The following is a 26,863-nucleotide window of genomic DNA, read 5'->3' as shown; positions in this document are numbered from 1 at the left end:
CTATATTTAAATCCTAATAAGAAACAAACAAAAACAATAATAAACTTCTAAATGCTGTATTATTCCGGATTTTAGTGCAGCCGCATTTGTAGCTTGTGGAGGAGTGTCTATCCCATAATGCACCGCGGCGAAGTTCCTCCTCTTCGGTCCTAATCACATGGCTGCTTGTTTTCACTGAAGAATTTTGTTTTACAGTTTTAAACTCACCAAACGGACTGTCTTGCAGAGTAACGATTTTTCCTAATGAAAGTTAAAGTCTTGTCACGGAATCCAGACGATTATGTCCGGGAAACCAAATATGATATTCAACGTGGTAAGAGAACTGTTCCGTGTTTGAGCTAAAGCTATCGAAACAGCAGCGCACCAATGCTCCTTCTCTCTCTTTCTCTCCTGTTTTAGTATTATTTATTTTTAACGATATAGAGTAAAACTTATACTTTGAAGACATACAACTACAGTAGGTGGCGGTGAATGCACATTTTCGGTTGGCTGCCAAATGTAATACAGCAGCAACAACAACATCGACGACACACAAGTACGCATGATGCTACTAAACGTGTTAGTAACGATCATGCCGCTATCTCAAAGGCTTTCTGCCATGCTTTGGACTTCTACCATCACTGTATAATTTGATGTAACAATGTAACAACACAAGACCTTATGTACAAAATTGTTTGCTCTTTAGTTAGATAGATTATGAAGAAATGTAATGTTCCTTGGTGAGTTTTTGACCTCTGTTCTGTCTACAGTTCCTAGAAACTATGACCCCAGCCTTCATCCATTTGAAGTCAACAGAGAATACACAAGGGCTCTAAATGCCACCAAGCTAGAAAGGGTTTTTGCCAAGCCCTTTTTGGCCTCTTTGGATGGACACCGAGATGGAGTAAACTGCATGGCCAAACACAACACCAGTTTGTCTAGTTTACTGTCTGGCTCCTGTGATGGAGAGGTACATGTTGTCTTTATTAATCATTCATGTAACTAACTGCCATATTTCCACTGATATTTAGAATCCAATTTTCAGGGGATTCCTCACTCTGGAATATGGCGATAGTTTATACAGTATTCATAATTCAACAATGTACAATAAGTCCAGATTTATTATGTCACAGCCAGATACTGTGCTATGGATACATACATTCCAAACCCTAAAAAAACCTTTTAAAAAATCCCGTCCCAGACTATTTTAGCGCTCTTGCCTCCCAAGAAGGAGCTCATGGGTTCGATTCCCGGACCAGACCAACATCACATGATCTCGGATGGAGTCTGTATGTTCTCCCCGTGTTACCGTGGGTTCTCTCCGGGTTCTCTGGCTCCTCCCACCGTCCAAAGACATGCATGTGTTAGGCAAAATTGGCCCTAGTGAATGAATGTGAGAGTGAATGGTTATCTGTGTGTTTATGTCTCTGTGTTGGCCCTGCGACGAGTTGGCCACTGTCCAGGGTGTACCCCGCCTAAGGCCCAAAGTCACTGGGATAGGCTCCAGTCACCCGCAACCCCGAAAGGGAACAAACGGTAGAAAATTAATGAATGAAAACTCTGTTGTGGTCAACAAGTACAAAACATACTGTAAAATCCAATGAATAGGCCACTCTTATCATCCGTAACATTTGTTCTACATTATAACATAATTCATTCACCTCAAATGGCTAACGTTGGATATCCAACCAGCTTTTGGAACAGAGCTGGCAATTCTGTAAAACAGTGTTTGATAATCCGGTCTATAGCATGTTACACTCCTATCTCTGAGCTGATGGTTTGTTTGTGTTTTTGTTATAATGTTCTAATGTACATTGCTGCTGTGAGGCACATGTTTACTTTTTCAAATTATGATATTCAGTTTTGTTTATCACGGGTGTACTTTAATGAAATCTAGTTTTAGGTTTTTATTTTTATTTTATTTGTTTAATGAGACTGGAGATGCATTGTACCAGGTTGCTCACTTCTACCTGTAGTCTCTGGACAGGCTCATTTTTTAAATTAAATCCAGCACTAAAGCACTACCATGACCAGATCATCATAAAAGTTATGTACAAACATAACTCTCATCCTCTCCGCAGCATAAAAGTATCTTTCTCATCATCACATAATTTACTCTTACTCTAGATCATCACCTAGACCCTCTCCAGAGCTCATAAACTAAGAAACATCAGTTCTCATTATGGGAACAAGTTTGGTTTGAAAAGAGCCATTGTTTCACCAGCCTTGAAAATGTGTGGTACAACTTATTAGCTCTGTTTTGTTGTTTATTTTTATTTTGAAATTGCAAATACAAAGCAGCAATGACAAGAACACCACTAACAGACAATAGATTATAGTGCAACAACAGTCTAATAATTTCCGACATTAATGTGATCGTAGGGTGTGTGTGGGTGTATGATGTATTGTGTTTTTATTACCTTCATAGCAGCAGTCCGACTCTTATCATTATATATCACTATACATCATCATTGTATAGTCATGTTTTTCAGTCACTTTAAAAAAATAAAAATACTATCAGGTTTTCAAAACAAATGTAATTTTCTACTGAAATATAGAATTATGAAATGGACAGCTTTTCCTTATCAAAAGATAATGGCTGTGGTCTATGTTTCTGTTTAACTTTAGTTTAGAACAACTTAAATGAGAAGGTTCTTAGTACTTTCTGAATAAGCTGTATGTTTTGCTGTTGTTGTTTTATTGTTTTTTTTCTTGTTCTTCTTCCTAGTTGAAAATCTGGAACTTGACAAAACGTGAAAGTGTCCGAACACTTCAAGCTCATGAAGGCTTTGTTCGAGGGATAGTTGTTCGCTTTTGTGGGACGTCCTTTTTCACTGTAAGTTTCACTCAAACAAATACACGTGGTGGTAAGGGCTAGACCAAATACACTTCTTCTGAAACGGACTGTCAAAATGACCATTTTCTGTTTTCTTCTGTTTAATGCAGGTTGGTGATGATAAAACAATTAAACAGTGGAAAATGCAGTCTCCAGGATATGGTGAAGAAGAGGAACCGCTGAACACTATTCTAGGAAAAGTATGGTTTACATTTTTCAGATTTAATTACTGATCTGCTATTTCTATGGGTTTGATGAAAGGGGAACATTCCTGCAGACTGTTTTCACAGGACTGGACCATCACAGAAAGGAAGGTATATTTGCAACATGTGGCCAGCAGGTGGACATCTGGGATGAGCAGAGGAGCAGTCCTATCCGCTCTTTTACCTGGGGTGTGGACAGCTTCAGCTCAATTCGTTTTAATCCTGTGGAGGTAATAACACTGTTACTTTTAATTTGAACTTGTTTTCTTCATTTCTCATTTCATCTTGAAATGCAATTTAAAATAATAACAGATTAGAAAACATGGTGAATAGGTGTACGTATGCTAACTTAACACCTGCATCCACATGACGCACAGACAACAAACTGTTGTAAGTGTCTGGTATGTTAACATAACATATTTACACTTATTCAGATAACTATAGCATAAAGAACATGCTAACAAGTTTACTAAAGCATCAGTATTACCCCAAATCACTAAATCCATTGAATTCTTCTTCCTCTGTGTCACTTCTAAACAACTCCGCAAACTCCAGAGGTCGAAGATTCTTCTTCTGCGTCGCTTAGAGCCTAGAGCTATATTATATATTTAATATATATATATTTAAAATATATATTATATATTTAATATATATATTATATATGTATATTTTATATATATATTATATATTTTATATATAATCAACAAACAACACACAGAAACAAGACAAGAAAAAAACAATAATAATAAATTAAAGCCGCAAGCGGCAATGATCGGCCCTCGCCACGCCGCAAGAGGAGGGGGCGCTAACGCGCCCCAATTGTCCTTTTATTACGCCTACTGCTGAATCTGTGACGCTGTCACATCTTCTCCCCTTTGTTTTACCATCACAAAGCAATTCTATTTTGAATTCTTGGCAAAATGTGCGGCTTTGCCGCACAGAGACCGTGACTTTTTGAATAAAAATGTGGATACCTTTTGATGGTTCACCCCTGAAGATGAGTCTCACCAAATTTCACGTTGATAGGGCTAACGCCCTGGGAGGAGTTGGTGAAAGTATAAAGTGTAAACATGTTCTGGCGATTTCCCCATTGGAATAACATGGGAGGTTTTGGTCATCGCTACGGCAAAGCCATAACAATTATGACATGGGTTTCATTGACTTTTTTGATGGGGATGCTAAAATTGAGTTGTGTGTCAAATTTCATATAATTTCGCAAAACTAAACATTTAACCTCCATATAAAATCTGTAGGGGGCGCTGTGGCGCCAAATCTATTTATTTCACTTCAAGTAGGTTTAGGGCAAAGAGTTTAACAACTGATTCTAATTTGACGCAATTCGGACTTTATCTGCGAGGAGGAGGAGGAGGAGGAGGAGGAGGAATGTTTCCCATTTTTTCAAATATCATAAACTATACATTTTCGGAAAGCTTCGCGGTCGTCATCTCAATGTAAAGTGCTCGTTTAGTGCGCACTTTTGCACGGGCTTCGCCCGTTTACAACGGTAATGTTCCATTTTCCTACTACTATGCACTGGGCGTGCATGAGTGAAGGAGTGCGTTAGTAAGTGTTTGGAAGTGGGCGAGCGCTTCGCGCTCGATTACGTGCGCACTTTCACAGCCGTGCTTTGCACGGCCTTACGAGATTAATAGGCCTCTCGCCAGCTTGTGGCGCTCGGGCCTAAAAATATAGGCCTCTCGCCAGCCTGTGGTGCTCGGGCCTAACAACAACAACGACGACAACAACGCAAACGGCACAGCATGATAAAACATAAATGAAAATCTGGCACAAATGTTCCTACATAAAAGTGCCATTTAGTCCAAAGTCTATCAAATTGAGTCTGAGTGTAATTTTTTTCACTTGAGACCTCTTTTTCAAGGGTGACCTGGGACAAAGGGAAAAATATGACCCCACACCAATCAATAAAAACATTTACACAATTAAGAAACATTCAAGAACAAAATGATATACATGTTTTTTATAGGATTCTCTTTAACCAACAGACTGAGCTGCTTGCAAGCTGTGCTTCCGACAGAAGTATAGTGCTTTATGACATGAGAGAAGCAACTCCACTTAAAAAGGTATAATGTACATTCAGCTTTTGCTTGACCGATATCAGTGTCATTGTCTTTTTAACATACATTGTCCAAATAGGTTGTAATGACAATGAGGAGTAACACTCTCTGTTGGAATCCAATGGAAGCTTACTACTTTACCTGTGCAAATGAAGACTACAAGTAAGTGACCTTGCCATAATACTGTATAAGAGTAATGCAATATGTTTTAATCTGTTTAAATGTGTATTTTGTTGCTTCTCTTTAGTCTCTACACTTATGATATGAGGAACCTGGAACAGCCGGTCACAGTGCACATGGACCATGTCTCTGCTGTTCTGGATGTTGACTTTTCACCAACTGGAAAGGAGTTTGTCTCAGCCAGTTTTGACAAAACCATCCGCATCTTCCCCAAGGATGGAGGCCACAGCAGGTCAGTCTATTCTATAGGGGGAAAAAACAGAACTTTTCTCTCTGCATGTTCAATTGATCATGGTACCGACAGTATTTTCATTTAAACTCATTTAAACTGTCATTTTATTTTACAGAGAAGTCTATCATACCAAGCGCATGCAGCATGTCATCTGCATCAAATGGTCTGCAGACAACAAATACATTTTGAGCGGTTCAGATGAGATGAATATTCGTCTATGGAAAGCCAATGCCTCAGAGAAACTTGGAGTGGTAAGTTCCCTGCTCTTTTCATTTACTGCAGAGCTGCTCAAGTGGGGGGCGCGCCCATTTGGTGTGTGATGTTTGGGGAAATGTGCACACGTTACGCTTGACAGACATGTTTTAAGCGACAGAAAAATGCAGCGCCAACATAGGGTTAATGTCGCAATGCAAGAGAGCAGTGGAGGAGTGGGTCAGCTTGCCTCTGTGCCCCTCACACACGTCTGCCATGGGTTTAGAACAAGTCACGACTTTGGCTTCTATATGCGCAATATACACTCTGTATCTCCATGCGCCTCTGTCCCTCCCCATTTTGAGTCTCTGAGAAATCGGAGAAGAGAATGCTGGTGCATCGATTCCTTTCCACTTTGATCCAATGCGCTTTTCTTGTTAAATGTGAAACATAAGTGCAACAGTACGAGTCAGCGTTGCGCAGATAGCAGTCTGTGTATGACGGCCCATATAGTTGCAATTTTTGCCGTTTTATTTGATAATACTTGAAAATCTTGAGGCTGTGGGGGGGTTGGATAAAAAAAAAATTTATCTCCCAAGAGGGGCGTGCCAGAAAAAGTTTGAGAAGCTCTGATTTACTAAATAAAACATTTGAGGAGCAAAGTGTCATCTCCCCCTGGCATTGAGAGCAACATCTTTAAACAGCAGTGGCTTTTTGCCTACATAGGCACTGTTGAATGTGGGTAACTGTGCCAGGGGGTAGCCAGTGCACTTGCCAAAAGCAGTGATGGATGCTGACTTCAAGTGGAATCACTCTCGATAAGTACAATGTGCCAACTGGCTCAGCGGCACAAATGCCAGGTTGGTACATTGTATTTATTGAGAATGATAAAAATACAGTGATTGTTGAGCGTCTTTACTATTACACAGAAAACTCCTGGGGATTTCGGGGAAACCCCACTGCTTGATTTACTATACATATTATTGCTTGTTTAAGGTTGAATTGTTAAAAATAATGGCCATTGCTGTATTTTTGCTCAGCTCCACACTACATCCTGAGTTGTACATCCTATAAATGGCTGGGAACTGGTCCAGTGTTCCAAATAGCACTTATGACGGAATAGTAAAGATCTCAAGCATCTTGTGCGCCATCTCAAAAGCCATTTTTCATCCCTAAATTCCCTCACTTATTCTCTTAATGCAGCTTCAGAGTGGAAAACTAGACTGCTTTTGGCACTTGTTTTACTGTCACTCCTCAGGAAGAGATTTATTTGCAAGCATTGCACTTAAAGAGATCAGACAAGGCCTGCTCCTATCAGCAGTTTGAATCGGCCAATCACTTAAAGCAAGCTACACCAAGCATAATGAAACATTAACAATCAAGTAGAACTGAAAAGGGTCTTTAATTATAAAGAATTGCTGAGGTGTCGATTCAAAGCTTTGTCAGACATCACACTCATGTGACTGCATCTTAAATGGGGATTTTCAAATGCTTTATCAGGCTTACCAGCCCAAAGACATGTTGAATCAGCTCCATTTGTTTGGTGCACAGAAGATTTGGCTTGTGCTTTCATATTCAAGAAGTCACCAAACGTTGGCAGAATAATAAATGCAAAAAGAAAATATGTACTCTGTGCTCTTATCAAACATCAATGTCAGTATAAAAACTATTGTTCCAAGCTGTTATATTTAATAGTTGTTTTTTAATAAAATATAGTAAATTCTTAATGTTACATCACACACTCCTTACAGCATCCCTCTTTATTTTTCAAACATAATCGTACATAATGGTTTCTTCAGTGTTAGCCACAAGTATATATCCAGGGGACGTGTCTCCTGCAATAAGATCAGTATCTAGAATCTTTCCCCAGTAAATTGAATCTACGACAAATCATTGCTTTTAATTAGAATAAAAGCCCTCAAGCAGAGCGGTCCGAGCCAAGGAGCTGAGGGCGGGGATTATGAAAGAATAGACAGGACGGGATGATGTTGAGCTGGTGTTTTCACTTTTTACAGACATTGATTGAGTTTTGATGAGTAGGCCACTATTCTGCACTGGCCAGTGTAGAGACAGCATAATGTTGTCAGGAAATATTATTGGAGTCGTTATTAGTTTTCCCATCAGTACATTTGTAATCTTTTCTAAGAAGGCGTAGATCTTTAAATCTAATCTATACAGTAAAAGCTCTTAACAATTATTTTATGCTTTCATAAACAATTTAGAGGACTAAGCTGGTTCAACTAATATTTGTTTTGAGAGCACGGTTGAAGTAGCAACATTGGTCATCTCTTGCATTCAACTTTTCAACAGAAAATAATGGAATGTTTTACTTTGATGGTAAAAAAAAAAAAAAAAAGCTAGTACATTTTTAAATATTGTACCTGTGATGATTCATGTCCCAGTAAAAGACTGACATGCATTTTACACATCTTTGCAACCGGCAGCGGACTCATCTTTATAATAAGTTTGTGTAAAGGTTATACACGTTGTCTTACAGCCTTGCTAAGCCTTGTATTTGGTTCCTGACGTCATACGTTCACATTTTGTGTACATAGTGGTACATAGGGCTGTACTCAAAGTATCAATATTGTTATATTTATATTTGTTATATATCCTGACTGACTTCTTGGCAATACATGTATCGATACAGAGATTCGTATTGTGAAACTTTCAAACAACATCAGTTCATGATAAATTGCTAATTTAAACAATTATTAACCTTGACTGCAGCATTAAGGCTGAATCCACTGAGCTGAAATTGTGAATTCTTCATAATTGTTCACATTGTAAACATGAAATTCCAATGCAGTTTTTTATTCTACATTATCAGAACATAAAGTTTGTAAAGTTGTAACACTGGTTCTAGAGGATATCCATGTATCAGTGCACGTGGATACATATCTTATCCTGTCCTTGTATTAAGATGCATATTGTGAGATACCCAGCCCTAGTGGCACTGAGGTTGATTATTGATAACCAGTGATGATTTTTTGTATATTTGTTTAACAAATATTTAAAAAAAATCCTATTCTTGGAAAATATTGAGACAAATCCCTGAATGCTGTTTATTCATGCCTTTTCTCCCTTTGTCTGACCCACAGCTGGCGCACAGAGAAAGGGAGGCTACAAACTACAACCAGAAGCTGAAAGAGAAATATCAGCATCACCCTCGGATCAAACGCATCGCCCGTCACCGGCACCTCCCAAAACCCGTGTTCCATCAGTCCAAGGAACTGCGTGTAATGAGGGAGGCCCGCCGCAGAAAGTATGCATCAATTACTTACTCTTACTTCCAACAACCCTCCCTCAAACCCCTTTTGTTTTACCTTTTTGGGATGTGTTTGCGACCAGAACAACCAGGGTGCCCTAATGGAACATTTCCCAGACTAACCTTCTCCCATGACACAGACTCCGTAGGCCTTACATACTCATTTCCAGCTTGTATTGTGGATTGATTGTCCCAGTTTACCCTGCTGTCCAGTGATTCATGGCTCGGTCCGGGGTTGTTTTTGTAATTACTGACAGTATTGTGAAAGCTTAGAGGTGTGTTTGGCTTGGGAATGATTTACTATCTCTGCTTTATGCATTATTTTCTGGGTACATTAGTGTAGGCAGTGACGTAGGTGTTCGGTCAACAGTCTAGCCATTTGCCCCACCTCCTTTGTGTTTGCTTGTCTCTCTCTCCCCCTGTCCTCTATCCTCTTCAGATGATAACAAATGCTTAATGCTTCATTCTTTTTCTTTTCATCTAGGGAGAGGAACGTCCGAAAGCACAGCAAACCAGGATCTGTCCCTGTGGTCACAGAGAGGGCGAAGCATGTGGTGACAGTTGTGAAATAGATGTTTATTATTGTAACTTTTGGGCTTCGGGTCAATATCCTCAGCTGTCTGGACATTCTGGAAGAAGTCTCTGATAGTTTTCCAGTATCCTTCTATTTATTGAAGAAAAAGTTCCAGTGGTGAAGAATAAATTGTGCACATTACATAATTACAAACAACTCTAACGAGAACATGTTAAAGGTGTACTATGTAACCTTTTTGGTTGAGCTCAGCCACCTGCATTTCAACATGACAAGATGTTATTGTTTTGTTTATGGAAGTTGGATTAACAGTTGAAAAGAAGAATGTGGATATTCCTTTTTATAAATTGTTAATTTTGTATTCTAATGCCCATTTTCCTTTGGTGTATATATAGGACCATAAATACACATTTTTGGTACTGTGTGTAATGTGTGAAACCCTTACAATAAACCAACCTTTCAAAAATATGTGTATGTCTTTTGGGATAAAGTATATTTGCTATGACCAAGGTTACAAACTTGGTGTTCCTTTTTGTTTGAATTGCAGATGATTTGCATCAGAGCTAATTTACTCAGACACAGCACTAATGAGTTGGGCTCTATCCTCTTAATGTTGACTTTCAAATCCTATCAGTGCTGCGGCCTAAGATATCTCACTCAGACCTGGCTTTACCAACGTGACAATAACATCAGTGGAAATCAGATTTTGAGCTTGACAGCAAAGCTTTGGTGCAAACATCGCTTGTACAATGCTGTAGGGTGTATTATCAATAGGTATTAACATCCATGTAGTCTACATGGTTGTTAATAACAGACAATGAAGTGATGAAGTGAACAATTCAAAATGTTGCATTTGGCTGAGCCACCACAACTTGAATAAAGCTTGGAACAATAATTTTAGGTCTGTATGACATCAACATTTAGGTTATAACTTACCATAAGAAAGTTCTGCTTTTGGTTATTTGTGTGACAGTTTGGACACCCCTGCCCAGTCAAAAGCTTGTGCCTTCATTCCCCCGAACTTTAAAACAAGGACTTGTGCTCCACGCTTGTGACAGGAAATCCACTCGCACTTGGAGTCATTTTCTGTATTTATCTTGCCACTTTCTATTGCCCCTTCATAGCGCCCGTGATGCCCTAATAAAATATGGATGATGCTTTTCCTGTAACAGTGTAGTTGACTCCAGCTGCACGCGCGGGTGGTGCTCCAGTCCGTGTTTTGCGGCTGCCGTGCGCGCGCCTGCTGTCAATGAACAGCCAGTGCGTCCTCTCCCCTTCACCAGCTCCCGTTTATTCTTCTACGTGTTTCCAGAGCTCCGCCCCTTCTTCCTATCTGGATTTCCCCCCTCTCTCTCCCCCTCTCTCCCCTCTCTCCCATTGCATCCATTTTTGTGCATTTAAGAAATCACCAAGAATTACGAACCTGGAGGAAAGCGAGCTAACCAGAGTGGAAGAGGAGGTTTAAGGACTCCAAAACAAAATAAGGGCGGACGGAGCATCTTTTATTCCCACCATGCGAGGAAACCCTTTCTAGAGGATGGCAGCGATGGGTTAGACAGGATTTAACATGACTGCAAAATAAAAGGCAAGACCTATTTTGATTCCTACCTTTGGTCGCTGGATGGACGCTTGTGTTGGAAATATACTTGCAGGCTGTAACCTGCAGCCTGTGCACGCTGCTAGACCTATCTATGTGCTCAAGCGTAGTTTGATGAGTAAATGTCCTGTATCAACCTGCAACAGCCTAAACAATGCGAAATCCTCTGCGGTGAACCCCTTTGACAACCCCATAAACAAATGTTGATGCTTATTTATGCAGCACGGGTTGGCTTGTTGTGTGCATCTTGTAAGCAAGATGTCATGCCTCCAGTCCAAAATATATTCATTGAATTGTCTCGTCCAATTCTTCTGCTACTTTGATAGTATTTCTTTCATTTTGTAGCACGCGTGTGTAAAAGATGTCTGTTCCACACGGGCCCCGGGGCGGCCCTGGCCCCGCTGCCGCTGCCGCTACTGCCTCAGCGGCAGACGCCATGCCGGAGATGCCGGACCTCAGCCACCTCACGGAGGAGGAGAGGAAGATCATCCTTGGCGTCATGGACCGACAGAAGAAGGAGGACGCGAAGGAACAGACAATGTTAAAGTAAGAATCGAGGGCTTTTTGGTGACTGTCAACGGAGTGAATGTCTTTAATCGTGTCCATGTTAGGAACTGGTGCCTCTTGACATCCAACCTTAAAGTGCTCGATGCTAGCCACTGTGACAAGGTTAGAGTCAGGTTTCTACTGCTTTGCAGTTGAAAAGCAACTATCCTTTCAGAAAACTGAACTAACATACAATGTATGTTGCCATGCGACATTTACATCAGGCTAACACTCAATTCGCTTTTCCTTAGTTGGTTTAGGGCAGTATAATGGGTGGGTTAGCAGCAGCGGGCGCCATTTTCACGTAAAAAGCACGCCAAATTGCTTAACCTTTCCCCATTGAACGTCCCCGAGATTACACAATATGACACTGGCGAGATCATTTAAGGTGTCCTTAGTAGTGTTGCCGCATGCAGGGTGTGGGTACGTGCATGTGCGTGATTTCAACGTTAACTCAGGGCTGATAGGTGGACGGAGCCGTGTCTGTGCCCGCTCTTCTGTTCCTCTGTGTACAGATGTTGCTCCGAGCGGTTCAGCACCACGGCGCTGTCCACTGTAGGCTTGACTTTTAAGGTGGACCGGAGAGTTTCCGCTTCCATGGGCTTTTATGCTCGGTGCTAGTGAGCCATAACTCTGCTTTATGACCTAGTATTACGCGTGGTCACGTTGTCCTGATTAAGGTCTGGTAATGTATTGTTGATGTATTAACACATGGATGTAACCCTCTGAAAAAGCTCGCAGGCTACTGAGCAGGGATCATTGATTTAAGGGCGGTGGCCTTAAATATCTTCTTGTAACTCTCTTTCAATAAAAAGGATGGACACATTTGCATACTCACAGACCGTGACAAAGTGTAGCTGTAATATGCTCTTTCCTAAGTTATTAAGCTTTCACATTTAATGTCACATGAGCATATAGTGAGCTATGTTTCTCACCAACAAATAATTGAACAATCCAAAAGGTTTATGGATAGTATTGATGTATTTGGGGAAATCTTGGAGCTGTTTCCACTTAAGACAAATTCGTATGGGGCAAAAGTTGTGCATTAATCCCTATGTAACATTGGTGCATGATAAACATGACTCATGGACTCCAAGACATGGCTACCTCAGCTGCTGTGGTGCACGCTGTGTGAATCATCCAGGCCTTTTTATGCTGTTTGAGAGCTCCACATCCCTCTCCTCCCAATCATCCAGTTATTTTCCCTCCTTTTCCCTTTCTCTGAGATAAGGGATAGTCAGTTTTAGTCACTCTTTAGTCTCATAGTGATGTCAAATCCTTGTCTCAACTGAGCATGTGTGGAGGAGACGGTTCTTTTTTCCATCTGCGTGATAGTTTAATATTAGGAAAGATAGATGAAAGCATGCACTGGTTCATAGCATCTCCAGCAGTCTCAGAAACGTACACCCACACTGCACAGTACACAGTGGCTACTACTATTAGAAAAACATGTTATATTCTATGACAATGATATATTTAGCAATAACAGTATTATTTGAGATGTTTTCCTGTGGATACGCCTAATAAAGTTAAGCCATGTGTCGTAATAAATCATGTAAGCTCCAGAAACCTTGACCAGATACTGTGATTTTCTGTCGGATATAAAACTATGACATTGACCCTCATAATACTTTTTCAATTCTTTTTAGAATCAGATGTATAAAGGATTTCATGTTGTACTGTGTAGTTCTATGTACTTACAGTCATTGTTCGTTATGTTTGCATGGATTTTCAGGGAATGTTTGCCAGTTGAACATGTGCAATAATATAATAGAGGGAATCCTTGAGAGATGGAGGGATGAAGGAAAAGAGGACAAACCGAGAAGCCTCCAGCTGCTGGGCTTGCCAACTTGCTGTCATCTGAGTGAGGTGCCACAGAGAAAGAAACCCAGAGCTGCTGACTTGCATGTAATTAGCTTCTGTGTGTTTGAGTGTGGCAGTATCTAGCAATTCCTAGTCATTAAATTTAACCAAGCGGTACCTTTCATGTGATGTCTTCAACATTCCTTGGGGGGTGTGAAGCTAAATGGAAGCACTGCTTTGTCTGAAGCTCTGTTACTCAAGTTAGACTTTAATCAGAGCTTTGTTCAGCACAATCTGACCATAAAGAACAACAACAGGTGAGCTGATTTGTGCTGTAAAAAAGGATCTCTCAAATTACATGTCACAAGCATGCATTAGCCAACAATTTGTATTGGTCGAACACACCCTTTTTGTTGAATCAAACACTTAAACTGGACCATGAACATATGTATTGATCAAAGGCTCCTGAAAATATTTTCAATCAGACCATCTTAAAATGTATTTGGCTGTTTGCTGTTCCCCCAAGTGTGATGTCACTGCAAAGTATCAATGATGCTTTCCCTCAGAGATATACTGCTGAAAAAAGTCACTGACACAAAGATTTACATTTTGAAAAGGCATGTTGGACAGTTAAAATAATGTTAAGCAGCTCTGCTTTCATGCTTCAGCACTTCTCCACTGTTGTACAGTAATGACGGTGCAGACTCCTGCCCCCATAATAGGCCACCCTAAGTTCCTTGTGAAGGGCTGACCCTTCACAACAGCAGTTGCCTCGATGGGGCTACACTGGGTCAGCAGGGGGCAGCAGTCTAAGCAGGGACTCCCAGACTTTCCTCTTCCCAGACACTTCCTCCAACTCCTCCGGGAGAATCTCGAGGCGTTCCCAGGACAGCCGAGAGACATAGTCCCTCTAGCGTGTCCTGGGTCTTCCCCGGGGCCTCTTCCCGGTGGGACATGCCTGAAACACCTCCCGAGGGAGGCGCCCAGGAGGCTTCCGAAACAGATGCCCGAGCCACCTCAGCTGGCTCCTCTCGACGTGGAGGAGCAGTAGCTCTACTCCGAGCTCCTCCCGTGTGACTGAGCTCCTCACCTTATCTCTAAGGGAGCGCCAAGCCACACGGCGGAGGAAACTCATTTCGACCGCTTGTATCTGCGATCTTGTCCTTTCAGTCATTACTCAAAGCTCATGACCATAGGTGAGGGCAGGAATGTAGACCGACCGGTAAATCGCGAGCTTTGTCTTTAAGCGATTTAAGTTGCTATCACTGTTATTAGTCCTGGCGGAAGTTGATCTGCCATTTAACTGGATTTAGTTGATGGAAATCTAAATGGGGTTATTTATTCATTTACTGAGACAGGAATGGTGCAAAATATACATTAACCTTACCAGGAGAAAGTTCTGTACCATGTTGTAGCTCAAGTGCTAATTTCCGCCTATCGTCCCTGGACAGGCTGACATTATTAAGTCCCACTGAGAAAAAAAGAAGACTTTGTGAACTTTATTTATTCTTTATTGTTCTTTCTGCTAAGTAATGGCATTTAGTTTCTTTGCTGAGTCTTTATTACAAGGTAAACATAATTAACACCGCTAGCTAGATATTGATTTGGATTTTACTATTAAAGTGTTATTTTATTGCTGTTTGACTCTGTCCATTCAGGCCTAGACTGTGCTGAATGTAACTGTTATTACACTTTCGGATATCTGATGTCCAGCATCAGGAAGACTGGACTGTGCCATTTTGTCAAGGCTTGTTGCAACATTTGCTGTAGCTTTTGTTCCACTTCCAAACACATAACAGATGCACTTTTATTTATAACCGAACAGATTTTAGCTTAAAAGGAAAAAAAAGAAAAGAAAAAAAAGTTATAGCTATTTATTTTGAACATAAATAGAAGAATTGCAAAGAAACTTTACGGTTAGAACATTCTGCTTTTATGTCCTCTACCATTGTAACAATTTGTTTGTCTTGTATTTGACATATCATACTGTATCCATCACTGTATGTGGATATGTATATATATATATATATATATATATATATATATATATATATATATATATATATATATATATATATTTATACATACATATATATATATATATATATATATATATATATATATATATATATATATATATATTCAAGGCAACACACATTACAAAGTGATTTAAATGTTGTAATACTCTTTAGTTTGCTAGTGGTTTCATATTCCTTTTTGTACATTCTCTACTTGCCATTGCTGCCTTATTTTGAACTGAAAACAAATGCTCTCTCCCATTTCCACTTAGCTCATGTACAGTTAGAGTGCAATGTGTAGATGGTGTGTCTGCATGCTCAACAAGAGCATTGACCTAGAATTAGCTGTGATTGATTATATCCCATTTCCCTTCACTACTTCCCACCCCCATCAAATATACACTCGCAGGACACAGCCCAGCCTACCTCACCCCTCCCTGGTCATTTATCTGATGTGCTGGGGCTCAATGTACCAGCTAGGGTCAGAGAAACAGAGTGGCCCTTCATCCCTGGAGGCTATAGGATCTCAACTCCTCTGACAGAGAAAGAGTTGGACAAATGCAGGCATGTAATGGCTGATTTATAGCAACATGTCACAACAAGGAACTAAATATCATTTGGATATCCTTAAAACAATATCAACAAAACCAAAACTGTAGACTAAAAAGACTCCATTATAGATCAAACTGAAAGTGAAATGGTGAATTGGTAGGAAATGATGATGATGATTTTTTCCCCCCCAAAATTAATAACAACAATAATAATAATTCATATTTGTATTTTTCCCTCAGGCATAAGGTGATAACAAAATAGTGTATATTTGCGTTATGAAGTTAAAGGATCTATTGACAACTTAAGTGGTGAACATAGTGCAAGCATTCAGTTAACTCTAATACTAATGCTTGAAATACATGACAAACCCGATTCATACTGCAATATGATATTTTGTGGTTAATACCAATGCAAAAATACATGAAACATCTCTAATTTAACTAGTGAAACCACACAGTCATGAAAAAATAAATAAATAACATAACAATGGAAAATGCCCACTCTGATGACACTCAATAGCACAAGTCTTATGAAATGCTGTGTGATGCTTCCATCATAGTCTCTCTCTCTCTCTCTCTCTTTCTCTCTCTCTCCTCCTCTCCTTTAATTCCCATGCTCGCTCAACCTTGCCTTCCCATGCAAAGAGCAGATTCAGGAGATCCCCTCCCCCATCACTTCCCCCAACGAGAGAGAGAAAGAGAGAGGGAGAGAGAGAAAGAGAGAGAGAGCAAGAAAGAGAGAGGATGCTGACTTGACTCTCTAAAGCAGAACACACGCCAAATGAATACATCACCATGCTAATTAAAGTAACAATGTGTTTAGGTTATGGGAGTTTGGCCTGTTGTCAAGTAGTTATCCTCAGCTGGACAGAAAAGCTAGTTAGAACACAACAAAGACTGTCGTTCAAATGATATTATGTAATGTGTGCACATCCACTGTGTTAATGAATGAGTTGTCTCTTCCATGTGACAAACTTGTCTAATGGCTACAAACATTTTTCTTGGTGAGTTGCGTTTGTCTGTTTTAAGAGATGTAAGTAATGAGACTATGATCTTCTACTGATTTTGCTAGGTTGGTTGACAACTTGCGAGGTTGCTGGGACAGTAGCAAGAGAGAGCATCCGACAGGAGTAAACGAGGGACAGTGATGTGTGTTTGATGCTATCAGCTCTCAGATATGACAACCACAGTCCCACTTTGACAGAGCAATCAGCCTGCCATCTCCTATAGGCTGCTGCTCCTGCATGGCACCACGGCAGGCCTATTGTCTCTGCAGCTTTGTTCTAAATAACATCTGCATTCGTCAGCATTCGTTTGATTCTCTCATTCAAACAAAGTTTGAAGGGATTTTCCTGGCACTGGCTGCGCAAAATGTTAAATGCCCTTGGTGGAACATGACTGGAAATTGTTTTGAAAATCTACTGTAGGAGCTGGGCCCCGTTATTCCATGCCATTATACTTTAGTAAGAATGGGTTTTATTACACCACTTGTATCAAGCCTCATAACAAGAAGCTCCAAACTGACTGTTGATCTGTTTTACCAGTTGCACGTCTTTCAAGGACCGGCCTTTGGAATAAATAATTGCATCTTATGTTATATTTGGGGCAGAATAGATCTTTTGTATCTATTATATCCTAATTATGAAGTGATTTTACAAAATACGCTCTACTCCACCTGTGTCGGTCTAAAAAGGCAAATCAAAAGGAATGAAAGAATACATGATTGAAAGGCAAAGACATCTAGAAATCTAAAGTAAGTTTTATCACAGCCTCAGCAGCCAGGCTCTGTTTACAAGTTGATATTTTTACTGTCTGTAGTTTACACAGTGCTCTCTAATCTCCCCTTCTCTTTGTGTTTATATTTGTGTATTTCTGCTCATTCAAGTCTCAGCTGGTCGAAGCAGGTGCAGGCTGGTGACTCAAACACATGCACGCTGCCTAGGAGCCGGCCTTTCTAATGCATAACGCCTTTGTGCGGCTTAAAATCCTCCAAACAAACACTCTGTAATGCTAGCAGCCGTCATTGAAACACACATTATCTGCATTGTACAGCACAGAGAGACAATGGGATTATGCAATGAAACTTTACATTTGCTTATGTAACTCTTTTGCTCAGATTATACAATAAAATAATGTAATGTTAGTAAAGTCACAGTAGAGTGATTATTTAATGTTCTTACTGTATTGAGTAATAATTATCCCATTAACATTTTGCAAAAATGGGCAAATGCATGCTTAAATCCACAGGGACTATAGTGTGCATACAGAACGGTATCAGACAAACCTAGTTTACATTACATAAATTATGTTTGTGTGTCATACAGCCCATGTTTCCTTCTGTCTCTTGCATGCCCCTCCATATCCATTCTAAACCTTTAGTTGCATTACAGATTTGTATGTCTCTACGTGTACGTGGTGAGCTACATTTCAGAAGAGACCAACTGACACAAATAGTGGAGGATAAAGAGCAGCAGCTGCCCTGACGTCACTAATGCAGCCAGGCACGGCCCTTATATAAGTCCACACAGGCTCTGGCATGTACAGCCCAGTGTAATACACATTGTATAGAAAATGCAGAGCCATCCTCCCTGTGCCCAGGGCTGGAGGCAGCTTTATGTGTGCTTTCAATGCTCTTTACATTGAGTTACTGTATTTGTGCATATTAATGGGTTGTGTGTCATACCATGTGATTTCGACCTGTACAATATGCAAAAAGCATGCAATAGTCTAGGACAGTGCTACCCAAACTGTAGTATGGGTCACCCCAGGGGCAGGCAGAGCGGTCTAGAGAGGCATAGGGTAGAGAAAAAACAAAAAGAGATTTAGGGGGGGGGAAAAGTATCACATTATATAATTATATACAATTACAATTATTTTTTTGGGGGGTTTGGGATTGTTTTTGTTTGCCAGTCTGGTCTAAGTGTTCAAATGTGGAGCATATTTAATTTGGATAAAAATACAACTAAGAATACAGACATTTTGAAGTATTTCAAAGTAGGCGCCACATGATTGTCAAATGTCTAAAGATGTAGTCCATGCAACTGGAAAATGTTTGGGAACCACTGATTTAGGACAGTAACAAATACCTTTGACACTGTAAGTTCAAGCAAATGAGAGTAGACAGTTTATTAAGATTCATTTGATATATTTTTGACATATTCATTACTTTAGTGACTACTGAAACTGTATAGAAACAGTAAAAAGGCGTGTTTGCACTGTCATTTGATTGTGGCCAGCAGACACAGAGAGCTGATGTCTGATGAAGGATCACCATGTAATCCCTTAATATCACCCTCCTGCTGAGTTACAGCCCATCGCCATGGAGATAGATGTGTTTTAACACGGCCTGTGAGAGGGCCGCGGGGGTGGGGCTGTGTGAATTTTGGTTTCTCTTCCATAAGAAGATAAATACTCCACTGTAAAACATAAATATCAGTGTTCAAAGTCAGTTCATTGATTTTTGCATTATTCATAGTTAATATTGGATGAATACTAATACTTACTAAGTGTACAAAATAAATTGGCAAAACAACTTGTCCTTCACCATAATGAGTTTGATATTCAAACAAATATGGGCTTTAGGTTAGGTTTGTGTGTCTTGTGTCTATTAACAATATAATATAAAATAAAAATAATATAACAATATGTATTAAATATACTTTTACTACATCCAATATAAAATGACTGGACTGCAAAGAGAGCTGTGGCATAGCTACAGATTTCTGTCAATGGTTGTTGCATTAGATGCTATTCATTTTTGTATTTTTTTATTTTTTGTATTATTTTTTTTTAAATAATACACAATCACAATCAAATGTATTATTTATTGACCTTTATCCAACCAGAACAACTCCACTGAGATTTGGAATCTGTTTTTTCAGTTTGAGTCCTGCCCCCAGAGGGTAGGATCCTATTGTACATGTTTTTAGTGGTTGGGGAAACTGTAGCACCCGGAGGAAACCTGCACAGGAAGGACATGCAAACTCCACAGAGTTAAACCCAGGACCTTTTTGCTGTGAGGCAAGAGCATCAACCACTGCGCCACCGTGCCGCCCCAAGTAGATTCTTGAGATGCTGCAAGAATCCCATCCCTACTGAATATATCAAGGTCTATAATTTTAGAAATAACGCGTGCCCATGTATTTCGGGGCTTTGAATCAACTAACAAAACAAATACATAAAATGTATGCAAAAAGAAATCCTTTTGCTGCTGTAGATGGTCTGTGTGAGGAAAAAGGGTGTCAAAATGGTCCCGGGCGTTCCATAAGGTAAAGCTGGTGGCCTTGTCATGCAGTGGGCGCTGAATGGACGGCTGATGTCTGGTTTAGTCTGTGTAGAAGCAGCTAATGTACGAATCCTTTGATTTGGGATGTGGAAGCAGCCAAAGTCACAGATCGGTCTGGTGTGGGACCGCCGTTGAGTGGCACAGAGTTCAAGTTAATTTCTCTGCTACTGTAGCTCCACCACAAGAGCTAATGTGCTGATCGCGATCTCTCAGGACTTTATAGTAAGTGTGTGTTTGTCTAATGCTTGGCAGAAAACCTTTTCCACTTCTGATATGTTTGTTTCATTTTCATTTTTTTTAACAAGCTGCCATGAATACAGCGTTGTAGATTTATCTAGCTTGATCAATTAATCAGCAAGAAACTGTATAATGCAATTCCGGATAAATACATATTTCACTATGATTTACTTCAAAAATGTTACTATCAAACTTGAAAGATGCAAATAACAATGTGAGTAAAATATATATTTCTGTACCATAAGATTCAATGTCATAGACTGCTCAATGTAACTCCTTGGCTCTTTAGTATTTTGGTTGTAAATCATAATCAGAAGTCATTCCAACTTAATTTGGATAACTTTGTCTGTGTTACTGTAGGACTATTTATGAAAATAGTTGTCAGATATATTGAAATATAAATATAAATGTTGTAATGTTATGCCACACCACACCGTATTGTCTGCAGTTACTTTGGACCAGCTCCTGTACAGTTAAGTTGGACGTGCTACTGTACCTGTGACGTGCCCTAATGATGAATTGGCAGGAAGGAGCAGTGCAGCCTTGGCCCACAATAGGAAGGATATCTATTACCTCTCTATTGTTAGGAATGGACAGGCTATTATTATGATACTGAGAAAGACAGCTGACTGCAGTTTCAGTACAGTCCATCTCCCAGTCTGATTCATGGTTTCAGTCGTGTTTAATCAAGATTTTATAGAACTTTTAGTTAAATGCAAACAAACACACTTCATTCATTTTCTGTTTATGAAATGTATAAAATGCATTTATAAATAGACATAATAGTCTGAATATTGTAATTATAGTTCAATCGAAATTTACCAGTGCAACGTTTGTCACATGAAAAGGGACATTACATAAAATCTTGAAGTTTTGGGACAGTCCTTGAAATATTTGGCAAACGTCCAATCATGTTGTGTCCGTGCACCATTTACAGAAGCAAAAATGCAGGGGGGGTTGTCTACGTTGGAGAAATCTAGGCTTTTGCTGTGTATGAGACTGGAAATAATGCGGTGATAGTGAGAGTGTGCAGGCTTGCTTCTTGAGATGCGGTTTGCGATGCTTCAACATTTATAGTTTCAGGGTTAGTGGAGGACACGGAGCTTGTTATTATGTGTTTTGCTGTAGTGGAGACAGGGGCTAACCTTCAGGGCAGTAACCCATAGCCCCTGGCAGTGATGTGTAGGTTTAGACGGTTCCCAAAGGAGCAGTTTTAGTATAGAAGGAGCTGTGACATGAGCATGAAACTATGTCAGCTACCCAGGAAGTGCTGATCACAGCTAAAATAAATGTTTTTGTGTCAGATTGAATAAACAGAAGTGACAGAAGAGACAAGCAAGCATTCACTCGCAGAAGATACACATTTGGACAGCCGCCATTACCAAAGTGTTTACCAAAACAAGCCTGTGTGACATGCCCTTTGGCAGCACTGTACCAAGATTAACTTTACTGTCCCGCAAGTGGGAAATTTGTCTTGGGCCATCCACCCATGCTGTCATCATAGCAGTGCAATAAAATACATGATCCATAAATACCTAAGATTCTCAAGTTTACTTTGCCTATAGCAGCAAACCTGTTGCCTGACCAGCCAAGGGGGCATCAAAAAAACTCTTCAAGCATGAGACGGTCCAACCACCAACGCTAATTTGGAATATGTGTCTCTCAAATGCAGAAGACGTCGCCTCTCAAATATCCTCATAACATTCACAACAAAATACATAATTTACCCCAAATTTACAGAATTTACAACGGACCATGTGTTTCTCTGATTGGTTAAATGCCTGTCAATTGCGCCCTTTGCAAATCGGGAAAACTGGATGTGATTCCAAGCCAAAACGTCTTTGTAAGCTATTTGCAAAGCGTGCGGTCATGGTCGGTCAAGATCACCAAACCTACAGTATAATTATCTTTTTGCTTTAAATATTAAATAAATAAACCATCAGGATTACATTTTGATGTTGTCTAGTAGGTCTAGTTTTAGCTTTATAAAACTATCACTTACATCCATTGAATTAATTATTATCATCAATGTATGCATTACATTGAATTATTTGCTCTCCCTTGCTGCTTGCTTTTATTCAACAGTTATTGCACAATACTACTGTCTCTATACACATGCTTCTGACTTGCCAAGTCAAGATGATCAGTACACAGTACTGTCTATGAACTATTCTTTGATTTCTGTGTTCCTGTTGTCCCTAACTCTTATCACAAGATCATTCTCATTTTGTTATATTCTCTGTTAAAAGCAACTTTTCAACACTTTCAACACACTATTCAGCAACCTCTGTCATGCTGTGAGTGAATACTTTTGAACCAATCACAGTTAAGTATGGACTCTCCAAGAACCACATGACTTTAATATTCTATGTGCACATGATAGTCCAATGAGGTTAATTTGGTCTTCTGATAATTTATTTAAAAGGTTATTTTTCCAGAACCGAGTTAGTTTGTTTACCTGACAGTTTTAACTGCTCACTCGCAATCTTCTTTAGAGCGTCACATGATGTTGCTGTCAGCTGATTAGTGCTGATTTTTTTCCTCACCAGTAGCGCCAGTGCAGAGGGCATTGAAAAACCCAGACAACTACACAAAATAGAACCTACATAACTTACAATTAAACGTACATAGGGGAAACGGAAAGGACTTTCAACGCACGGAAAAGGAACATAGGACAGAACACAACACGTTCATTTCTGCTCATTGTAAAAAACACATTCATGACTGGGATGGAGCTAACATCGTTGACAAGACAACAAACATCGTCACTGGATTAAAGAGGCAATTGTAATACAGAAATGTGCCCACGACTATAAACCGGGATGAGGGGCCTTTTTACTCGTCCACACCTGGAATACTGTCCTGAAGTTGCCGGACTGCAGGTGGCGCTGTCGTCCTGCCTCTACCACTAAACAACAGCGCCAAAACTTGTCTAAATCAGCTGACAACACTCTGAAGAAGATTGAGAGAGAGAGCAGTTCAAACTGTCAGGTGAACAAACAAACAAACAAACAAACAAACAAACAAACAAACAAACAAATGCTGGTCTGAAAATAAAATGGGAAATTAATTGTCTTAAATTCTAAATCGTGCAGGATAATAATTTCCAATGTGAACGAATGTTGGAACTACATATCTTATACATTTTAGAATTGCATAGTCATTACTACTATTTACACGAGTATTGCACTTGTGCTGCTGGGTTATTAGCTGACTCTATGCCACTTGGGAGTCATTCTGGAGGTGAGATATGGGGCAGTTCAATTGAATCCTGGCAGGTAATCTAAGGAAACAGATGGATTTATATTTGGCAGCAGATTAGCCACTTCCCCTGTTGCTCTGAAAATCTGCTGTTGCCGACCTCATGTTCGACAGTCTGAATATTAGTCCTTGGTCAGGCAGGTTGGCTTGTATGTCACTGTTAGATGCTTCATTCTGATGAATGCACCCCACAGTTTCAATCCTATCTGCTGCTTTCAAAGGCCCAGCTGTGGTTCCGTGGCCAAGCCCTCACACCAAGGGGAAGGGGAAGTTAGCAGTGGTCTTAATCTTATGGAAGGTGAAGAGGAAGCATTAAGTTACACTAAATTGATATTTGCTGAAGAACTACAATTCAATTCATTAATCATTTACTCCTTTATCATTTGAAGATAAGAAATAAGAGGACTAGGAAAAACTCACAGAGAGGGTTTGGTGATGCTTATCTTTGCCAGAAAAAATAGAAATGTGATATGTACATATTTAATTGTTACATGTTACTATTATGAGGTTTCAAGCTATGGCAACGGTCCTCAAGCGTCATAGTAACTAAGCAATAAATATGAAATAATAAAAAATATAATGATAAAATAATAATCTATTGAACAGGGAAAGGTTTTCAAAGAAGTGGAAGATACATCATGAAACTTATAATATCGCAGTTGATGATTTGGAGATTTAGCATTAGAAATATGAATTCTGTCAACTGGATATTTTCATAGTGAAGATGTTTTGGAGATATGCAAAATTAGCCTATTGAGTATATCAGCTATATTAAAAGCATTGACATTCACATATGGCTTTATCAATAGTAATTATACATTAAAACCAAACACAGAGATTAACTTCACACAAAGATTGCAGGTCTGCACAGGGCTGTAGTCATGTTTGTGTACTTATTGTTTCCTTTTTCACCCAGTCTTTGACTCATGACACATACTCTTATTAGTTTGTGTTAGTTTCTCTAATAAAGTTTGGACTAATTTTTTAATCACTGAACATTAAACAAAATCTAGTTATTTCATTTCACTGTAAGAATTCATTACAGTAAAAATATGACTGTTAAATATTGGAATAAATAATACAGTAAATTAAGCATAACAAATAGATCATTAATTGCAGTGGATTATTACTCTTTTACAGTACAGTGGTCTACTTTTCAGGAGTGTGTGTCCACTAGAGCGCAGTGTATCACAGTACTTTACCTCAATGCATCTCAACGACACAGGCAGCCATGCAAGCAGGTCTAAATACAGAACAAAAAAACAATAGACCCAGAAATAGCAGCAGTAGCACATGCCTTATTAAAAGTGAAGTAGGTGCAGTTAGCGGTTGACAGAGTTCACCTGCTCAGACCTGGTGTTGTCTGGGTGTGGAGAGGTGGGGACATTTACTGCTGAGTTACATTTACTCAAGACAACACACATTTTGAACATGATGTACAAAAATGTCCTCAAGATTTCAGCAATGGGGTCCCAAAAGTTCAGAAACGAAATACCCCCATTTAAGCATTCTTTTTTGAGTTTTGGATAGATATTTTGATCTTCTGCATGTGTGTGTTTACTTGAGTGGAGGTTTGGGGAGGAGCAGGTGAGGGGGCAGGGTCCTGTGCCCTACAGGCCTGTGCTGCAGCCAGGATACGGCCTGCGTCACTTGTGACATTTTACACTCATTCATTTTACAGCCCCATGTCAAATAATACACTCGCTCGCACACACTGCTGCCTGCGCCCTGTTCATCTCAGGACTTGACAAACTGTCCTTCAGACATCATTTTACCACATGTCTGATAATGGCCCTATATTTTTTGACTGACTAATAGTATTATATATTATTAAGTGTTAGGGTATTAAATGTGTATGTATTATGTAAATGTGTTATTTTAAAGGTGCACTGTGTAACTTTTCCGATGGGGGGTTCGCCACTTGCTTGTCTTCATGGAGATATTGTTGCTTTGCCAGGATGCTTTGGCACAACTTACCTATCTCCATAGAGACAAGCACATGACCCCCCCAGGCCAAGTACAAGTCAGATTTATGGAGAGACGAGCCGGCTCACAGTGATAACCCTTTCTGATGCTGAATGTTTTACAAGGTGTTTTTTGAGCAATAAAAACATCTGTAATTGAATAAATGCTACTTTGGGATCTCCATGACGGCGGACCCTCAAAAAGAAGAGTTTCATAGTGCACCTTTAATTGCTACTGTATTTTGCTTTTATAGATTAATGCTATTTGAGCTGAAGCTTAAATGTAACTGGTCGTGTTGGCAGTGACTTTCTAAATAATCACACATAAATCAGAAAATATGCAGAACATAGTGGAAATAATCTTCAGTGCTTAATACCTAATATTGTTTAAAGTACATATGACCCATGTTGTTTTCATTATTACTTAGTTTGGTGGGGTAGTCCCATTTATCATAGCTGTACATTAGTTGAAGGCGCAATGGACGACATTTCGGCGATTTGAGAACGCAGGCGGAAGTGCGCATGCGCACTCCCCCGTGCGGACTGATACAACACACACGTGCGTTTGTTTATTAGCGCAACGGAGCGCATCGCATCTCTCGTCTCCCGTAGATTTCTGTCCACTTCTGCGTCAGCTCGAACTGTCTTTCTCCGTCTTCATTTTGCCCCGTACACTGAGGGAACTATATTATGATAGATCCATGCGCTTAGGCACGCGGAAACGTGGGGACGAACCGCACGCGGCTGCAGGTGAGCGATAGGTGCGTTTTATGATTGATACGTGGCAGGACAAATAATTTATCCACGCCACGAGGAAATATGATTAAAATTTGCTGAAAAAAATCGGCCATTCCACCTTTAAGATGTTGGCGAAGAAAATTTGAAAAATAAGTTGAAGCTGAATTCTAGAACAGAACCAGGGACAATTTTCACACAACTGACACAATGTTTTGGCAGTTCAAACAAGCATTTTTCACAAAATAAAGGTGTTATCAAGTATTATTATTTATCAAATAATAACGTAATTCATATGGATTTAGGCCTTGTTTACAATATGGTTGCTGGGTAACCGTTACCTCTATGTCATATCTGCTGTTCATGTCC

The 26,863-nt window shown here is 39.7% G+C and overlaps 2 protein-coding genes across 8 annotated transcripts in view; both read left to right on the top strand.

Annotated features, from left to right (window-relative positions):
- The first annotated feature begins 126 nt into the window (after positions 1-126).
- Positions 127-9,965, top strand: dcaf13 (ddb1 and cul4 associated factor 13). Its single transcript, XM_072460912.1, has 12 exons — positions 127-313; positions 750-949; positions 2,708-2,815; positions 2,926-3,015; positions 3,093-3,248; positions 5,022-5,099; positions 5,173-5,255; positions 5,341-5,505; positions 5,621-5,756; positions 8,799-8,962; positions 9,450-9,613; positions 9,663-9,965. Exons 1-11 carry the CDS (start codon positions 244-246, stop codon positions 9,535-9,537), a joined length of 1,338 nt encoding a protein of 445 aa, XP_072317013.1. The 5' UTR covers positions 127-243; the 3' UTR covers positions 9,538-9,613; positions 9,663-9,965.
- Positions 9,966-10,833: 868 nt separating this feature from the next.
- rims2a (regulating synaptic membrane exocytosis 2a) overlaps positions 10,834-26,863 on the top strand; it is a 103,714-nt gene continuing 87,684 nt past the window's right edge. For 2 of the 7 annotated variants that reach the window (XM_072460503.1, XM_072460502.1), the window contains exons 1-2: positions 10,834-11,082; positions 11,440-11,640. In XM_072460503.1, coding sequence (XP_072316604.1) covers positions 11,456-11,640 — 185 coding nt within the window. In that variant the 5' untranslated portion in view covers positions 10,834-11,082; positions 11,440-11,455. The remainder of the gene's footprint in view (positions 11,083-11,439; positions 11,641-26,863) is intronic. The other 5 variants (XM_072460505.1, XM_072460504.1, XM_072460519.1 and 2 more) reach the window with 3 other exon arrangements.

This window comes from Eucyclogobius newberryi, unplaced genomic scaffold (genome assembly GCF_026437365.1).
Source record: "Eucyclogobius newberryi isolate DKJ021-1_F unplaced genomic scaffold, fEucNew1.0.hap1 SCAF_3, whole genome shotgun sequence".
In the NCBI taxonomy this organism is placed as follows: Eukaryota; Metazoa; Chordata; class Actinopteri; order Gobiiformes; family Gobiidae; genus Eucyclogobius; species Eucyclogobius newberryi.
Note: the sequence above shows the minus strand (reverse complement) of the source record. Positions and strands in the feature narration are given on the sequence as shown.